Source organism: Acinonyx jubatus, chromosome D4 (assembly GCF_027475565.1).
Source record: "Acinonyx jubatus isolate Ajub_Pintada_27869175 chromosome D4, VMU_Ajub_asm_v1.0, whole genome shotgun sequence".
Taxonomy (NCBI): domain Eukaryota; kingdom Metazoa; phylum Chordata; class Mammalia; order Carnivora; family Felidae; genus Acinonyx; species Acinonyx jubatus.
In genome coordinates, this window is record NC_069391.1 from 2017207 (window position 1) to 2023929 (window position 6723).

General features: G+C 62.5%; 1 protein-coding gene across 3 annotated transcripts; it reads right to left on the reverse strand.

Annotated features, from left to right (window-relative positions):
- Positions 1–756: 756 nt before the first annotated feature.
- On the reverse strand, positions 757–6408 carry LOC113598089 (beta-lactoglobulin-1). 3 transcript variants are annotated; one of them, XR_008290839.1, is made up of 6 exons: positions 5916–6408; positions 3701–3840; positions 3321–3394; positions 2340–2450; positions 1402–1751; positions 757–917 (listed from the first exon to the last, which is right to left on the reverse strand). XR_008290839.1 is itself a non-coding variant. In XM_053204392.1 (5 exons), exons 2-5 carry the CDS (start codon positions 3817–3819, stop codon positions 1579–1581), a joined length of 477 nt encoding a protein of 158 aa, XP_053060367.1. In that variant the 5' UTR covers positions 3820–3840; positions 5916–6408; the 3' UTR covers positions 1137–1578. The 3 variants fall into 3 exon arrangements, 2 of the variants coding, with proteins under 2 accessions (XP_053060367.1, XP_053060368.1); XM_053204392.1 differs by lacking the exon at positions 757–917 and having other exon boundaries at positions 1137–1751; XM_053204393.1 differs by lacking the exons at positions 757–917; positions 5916–6408 and adding an exon at positions 4251–5895 and having other exon boundaries at positions 1137–1751.
- Between the last annotated feature and the right edge of the window lie 315 nt (positions 6409–6723).

A 6723-nucleotide genomic window follows, 5' to 3' on the forward strand; every position in this document is an offset into this window, starting at 1 on the left:
CAAGGGCACTATTCCTGGTAGGGCTTTCTGTCACTGTGCTGTCTCTGCCAGTCTCTGTCAGGTGTGAGGTAATGGAGCTGCCCACTGCTGACCTTCTGTCCCTGAAGCACCTGTCTGTCCCCTCCTGATGCTGGTGGCCGGGCTGGGGAGCGGGTGTGGGCTCTGCACCTATCAGTCTGTCTGTCTGTCTGTCTGCCTGGCAGAGGGACCTGTCTACTTTTTCTCTGGTCTTCTTCAATTTATTTTGGACGCTTGCATTTGCTGTGGAAGTCATCCATTTGGGGTTTCAAGTATATTAGGCTAGAACCAAATAGCCAAATCCCTTATGATTCTTTTAATGAAATTTCTCCCGATCTGTGGTCATTGATTGTTCTGGAGTTTGTGGTTTTTCCCAGCTATTTCTGACAGGTAAGCTAACTGAATGGGTGCAGCCTCACCCCGCCCTCACCGTGGGGCGCAGGCACCTTTATTTTCCTCACTTTAATGCTTTCTTTCTAACTTGAGTTGATTGTAGATTCATTTATTTTAGCTTCTTTTACCTAACTACCGTAAGGATTAAGGACTCCTCCTGGCCCATCGATTCTGATACTTTGCGCGTATTTGACAAGTTTTGCACAAGCAGGTTCTCCTGTTTTGTTGATGAGAAACCTGGCCCCCCACCCCAGATGCTGCCCGGGTCCCACCCGGAGCCCCCAGAAGTGCCAACAGAGCCTGTGTCCCCACACACTCCCAATGACACACTTCGAGGAGCAGAGGTCATGTGGCTTTATTTAGAATCTTCAGAGAGCAGGTGCCCGGCCCCCAAGCACAGGGACCAGGAAGGAGGAAGGGGATGGGACCAGGTCTCTGGCTTCCTCTTTGAGAGGACAAGGAGACGTCTGCCTTCTGGAGGAGGGGACCGAAAGGTCTGCTTGCTCCTGTGTGGGAGGTGAGCAAAGAGGTCACGAACACAGACGAAGGCAGAGCAGCGTGCTGCTGGGGACAGGGGACCGGGTGGGGCCAAGGACATCCGCCTTAGTAATGTGGCACCAGGCCTGCAGCTTCTCAGCCTTCAATGCCACCCAGCCACGACCCAACCCCCTCCCTGTCCAGTTCCCCCCCCCCCACCTCCTTCAAACAACAACCTGACCCCCAAAGAAAACACGAGGTCCCAGAGTGGGGCACATGCCTGGAACTAACAGGCTCTAGGAGAGAGCCGGGCACTTGACTGGCATTGCCAGCCCGGCCCCCGCGGTCAGCAGGAGAGACGCCGGGTTCCAGCCATTCCCGCAGAGGGGCCAGGGCCCGACGGAGGGGAGCTGGGGGTCCCCCGGGACGCTCCCCACCCGTGCACGTGCCCAGGACGTGGGGGCAGGGCTGCTACGTTACCCCAGGAGGCGGGTCGGGCAGGAGCTCACCTACCTAGACGCGGCACTGCTCTGCGGGAGGAGAGAGAGCCGGGGGGGAGAGGTCACAGGTCGCCAGGGCAGCCCTGGGCCCAGAGGGGTGGGAGGGGGACCCCGCCCCAGGGGCTCTGCACCCCCTCCCCCGGGGGCCCGGGGAATGGGGGCCACCGTGGGAGACGGACGCGCCCCGGGCTCATGGCTGTCCGACGGGTGAGCCGCACGCAGGGTGAGAGCAGGGACGCGGGGTGTGGAGGCGGTCACCTGCCACCTGGGTCGGGTCAAAGAAGAGGCGGACGTGCACGGGCAGAGTCTGGAGGGCTCTGTCGAATTTCTCCATGACCTCGTTGTCGGCCTTCAGGGTCCTGGCTGTGGGGGGCGGTGGGTCAGTCCCTGGGCCGCGGGGCTTTGACGGCCTCGGGGAGCCCCGTCCAGGGAGCGAGAGCAGGAAGGACACACTGGCGTCCTGAGGTCAGCCCCCGGGGTGGCCTCCGGGCTCAGCCTCCCTGCCCTCCAGGGTCCCCGCCCCGCCCTCCCAGGACGGCGCCGGGGGCCCTGCAGGGACACGAGGCCAGGACCCACGTCCCCGGGCGGCTGGGCTCGCCCGCAGGGCTGATGTGCTGGCCAAGAATGCGTCTCTAACCGCACACAAAGCGCTTCATTCAGGCAAAGCGGCCACGTCTCAGCCTCCTGCTACCAGATCTTACCGGCTTGCGTTCCGTTCAGAACTTGACAGGTTTAATGGTGCTTTTGTGGAACATCACCCCCAAGCAAAGCTTCTACTTAGCAGTCATCCTCTGGCCGAGGCAGGAGCACTAAGCCCAGCCCCTCGGCCTGGATCCTGGATCCCCGATTCCCGAGGCAATGTCAGGGGACTTGGCCCCCACCGGGGGTCCTCAGCACCCCCCCCCCCCCCCCCCCCGTGCAGGGCGACCCCGGGCCTGCTCAGTGACGTACTCAGGCACTGGCACACGAGGTTCTGCCCGGGGGCATCAGTGTTCTCCAGGCAGAAGAACAGGTAGTTCTCGTAGTCGGTGCCCAGCACGACGAGCTCGTTCTCATCCAGATCTGGAGAGAGGAGAAGAGCCAAAGGGGAAACAAAGTCCTGTCCAGCAGGAGCCCCCTACGGGTGTGGTTCCTGGTCCTGCATCCCCCAGGGTGCTGCCCGCGTGCAAGCGTGGCCATCGGCAGCAGGAAGTGGAAAGTGGGGAGCACGGAGCCTGGTGTGTCCCCTAGGCCAGGCGTGTCATGGGTCAGGTGGCGGGGACAGAACAGTCAGACGCGCACACAGCGGTCGGAGCTGTGCCCGGGGCTGTGAGCAGGAGAGCTGTGCTGACCAAGCACTCAGGCTTGGCAGGGAGGGGCCGGAGGCAGGGGTGAGGTGGGGGTGAGGCACGAAGGAAGGAGAGAGAGGAGGAGGGTCAGGGTGGCCCAGAGCAAATCTTCAGCGTGAGAAAAATAGAATTCGCTGACTGAAAACCCACAAGAAGTTTCTGTGCCTCCTTTGTTTAAATTTTAGCACTTAGCTCTCCATTTGTGGTTTTTTATAATTCACAAAAGCCCCTAAATGTTGCAGTTAGTGATTGAGAATTCGGTAGAAGATCCTTAAACCACCCCCCCGCCGCCCCCACTCCAGCAGAGTCCAGGAGCTCAGCTGCGCACTGACCGCAGTCGTGGGGCCGGAAACTCTCCCTGCCCTGGTTCTGTGGTCGGGCTGGGTAACCAGGCCTGAAAGGCTCATGGCTCGGGGCGTGGACAGACCCACGGCTCAGCACCCCACCGGCCACTCCAGGCAACCCCGAGAGTGGGACCGGACCGGCACTCTCCCACCTCGTCCCCACCTGCAAGGACAGCCACCACCCAGGGACAGTTGTGACCAGCCTTGCCACTTGCACCCGGCCCTCGGGGAACTCCCACTCGGCCCTTGGGGACACTTACAGTTGATGTTGAACTTGGCCGCACACTCCGTTTTCTCTGCTAAGACCTTCTTCTCAACACACCTGTTGTCCTCCCTAAAAGGTGGTAACACTGAACTTGAGTTGTCCTCTCTGTGATCCCTCATGGCAGGAACCGCCCAGGCCCCCAGGGCCCCAGCCCCCAGCTGACCGGCCGGCCTCCACGCGGGTCTCTCTGTGCACTGCCCTGCGGCCGCCCTGTGTGATCGGCCCGTCGGCCCAGAGCCCTGGGTGGGGGCTCCGAGGCCACCAGGAACCACCCCCACGGAGCCAGCTCCCGTCAGGACCCTGCCCGCCCACCTGCCCACCCACCCTGGGCCCAGGCCCTCGCCGGCCCCCAGCCCGGGGGCCTCGGTCACCCACCATTTGTGCAGAATGATCTCCAGGTTGTCCCGGGGCGTGGGTCTCAGCTCCTGGACGTACACTCTCAGAGGGGCGGTCTCCGAGTCCAGGAGGGAGATGTCGCTGGCCGCCATGGCCATGGAGTGCCACGTCCCAGCCACCTGGGGAGGGGGCCTGAGCTGCCATCGGGGGTGGGGAGGCGGCCCCGGCCCCACAGTGCGCTCTCCCTCCCGCCCCGGCCGGGGGCCCGGTCTAAGTGGGGTGGCAGCCAGTGAGCTCTGGGCGACCCCCCACCCCCGCCACCGACCAGACGCCCCTCTGGGAGCCCCCACACTTGAAATAACATCTTAGGTTCCCAGCCGGCTTTAAAGGACAGGTTGTGCGAGTTCTGTGGAACCATCTGGACCTTGGGCAAGCGAGGGAAAGCCGCCCTGGGGACGGGGAGCAGGTCGGGGGGCGGGGGGGGGGGTGTCCCAGCGTCCTGGCTTCCACCCACACTCTTCAGAGGGCCGAGGTCCCGCCTCCCGCCCACCCTGCAGCTCACTGCCCCCTCCCCCAGCCGTCCTCAGACCTTCTGCAGGTCTAGGCCATCCATGGTCGGGGGGATGATGGCGGCCTGGAGGCCACACACGAGGGCCAGGCCCAGGGCGAGCGGGAGGCACTTCATGGCTGCGGCTGTGGTGGCACTGAGCTCCCGGGACTGAGGAAGGCCAGGCCGTGGGCCTGGGCCCTTATACAGGGGCCGGGGGCCTGCGAGCCATGTGGTTCCCCGAATTCCCCGTGGCTCATCCCCAGGCCCTCAGGGGGCTTCCTCCACCCGCACAATGGGAGGCCTTCTTCCTGCAGGGCGAGCAGGAATGGGATGGTCCCTGTGTCCCTGGACGGTTCCTGGTAGGCCCCCGAGGGGGCAGGGTCCGGGGTGTGGGTCCAGGCTGGTCGCCAGTATCGGGAACACTTCCTGGGTCGTGCTCTCTGAGGACAGCTGAGCCTGCCACCTCTGTGCTCCCCAGCTCTGTGCCATTTGGCAGCCGGGACCCAGGCAGCACCCCCATTGGGAACCCAGGTCACCACGCTGTGTCCAAACGACCTTGACAACTTCACCCTGGAACGACCTCCCTTTTGTGTCCCCAGCAGCATCTGGGTGACTGCAGCCCGCACAGAGGCTTGTCAGTGGGCACAACCACGGAGACGGGTCTCCCTGCCCCCGGTCACCCACTCAGCTACCAAGGAAGGAGATTCTAATGCAGATACGACCCCAGTGTCTTCTCTGTAAGACAGAAGGGATGACCCTGGAGCTTGTTGTCCATTTTGGGGGAAGCAGTTCTGGACCTAGAGGGCTCCCTGAAATCTCCTGGAGAACTTTTCAAGACGGTGCTAGTCCTGGGCCCATCCAGACCCACTGAGGCAGGGACGGCCCCGCCTTGCCCGTGTGCGGGACAACCCCCAGATGTGGATACGGGTACGGGCGGCCACTGAGGCGTGCTCACGCATGGTAACTGCCACGTGTGGTCACAGCACGTTGCTTTGTTTAAAATACCACGCTAGCAGAGTGCAGACTCTTCTCATTACAGAGGCCAGGGAGGCATGTCTGGGGTTGGCCCTGGAATGTTCCGCCAGAGACAGAAGGAAAGTGACAGGTCTGTCTGTGGAGCCCGGACAGCTGTGAAGCCGAGTGTAGGGTCCAGGGGGCTCACCTGCCACCCAGTCTTCTCTGCACACGTGAGTGTTTGTAACATTTTAAATAAAAACGCAACCCATGATCACTCCTACGTGACCGGCTGGTGAGTATTCACTGAGAAGACGGAGTCCCCAGATCAAAATGGATTCCGGTCCCCAGGGTCCTGTCACTTCTCACTCTGGTCCCTGAGCTCTGGCAGCTCCAAACCCCTTCCCTGATCCCTGGTTCTGGCCAACCCCATCTCCGCACAGCCACCCCAGCCCCCGTGTCCCCACACCTCATAGCTGCACAGCCACCCAGTCCCCTGTGTCCCCACCCGGTGGCTCAGCTCACGCAGGAGGGTGCCCTCTGCACACCAGACAAGGCGGCTCAGGAGGCCACTCTGTGCGCAGGGACCTGGGCCAGCCCGGGGACCCGAGGCAGGAGCTGTTCTCAAGTCTAAAGGGGGGGCTTTGCCAGGGGAGACAATTCAGCCCGAGATGCAGCCCTGGGCCTCTGGGGGTGAGTGTGCCCGTGTGTGTGTGTGTCTGCCGGGAGCCAGAGCAGTGGGTAGCTCACCTCAGTGACCCCTGTGGCCACAGTCCAGCATCCGGAGGCCCAGGGCAGCCTGCTGACCGGGCTCTTGCGAGGGTGGGGCTGGTGGCGTCCCTGCCTGCCCGCTGCCCCCGTTCCCGCACATTCTCAAGCCTGATTATCCGGATCCAGTGAATTCTGTGAGCTGCAGTCATCTGATTGAATTTAACTTCCGCCTCGGTTACCTGGCTTGTTCCTGGCGTCTGTGCTCAATCACCCCGATCGGCCCAGATGCTCATAGGACGAACGTGGCCCCCACGGCGGCTGCACCCCACGGTCTGTACCAGAGCCGGCGTCCGGGGCCAGGGCTGTCAGGACACAGGGAAATAAAACGTGAAGGGTGACGGAAAGCCTGCAAACCTCACCTGACCCAGAACAACCGCCCGCAGGGGCTCCCACGAGTCCACACACGCGCGTGGTCACAGCAGCACCGGCCACACCCGCGGACACACGCCACGGCAGGGGGAGCCTCGGAAACGTCACGGTGTGCCACGTGCGAGAAGCCAGACACGAGAGGCCGCCCGCGGAATGATTCCTCGCCTACGAAGGTCGGGGACAGAGCGCAGATCCAGGGTGTCGGGGCTCGGGGAGGGGGGCTGGGGTCTCCTTTGGGGCAATGAACACATTCTGTGACCAGAGACAGGTGGTGGCTGCACAGCATCGTGAGTGTCCCAAATGCCACTGGATTGTTCATTTCCATGGCTCATTTTATGTTGTGTGACTGTCACCTCAATAAAAGACCAAGGACGAAATCCATCTGTCTGGACTTGCGAGATGGAGTGGCAGGTGCACT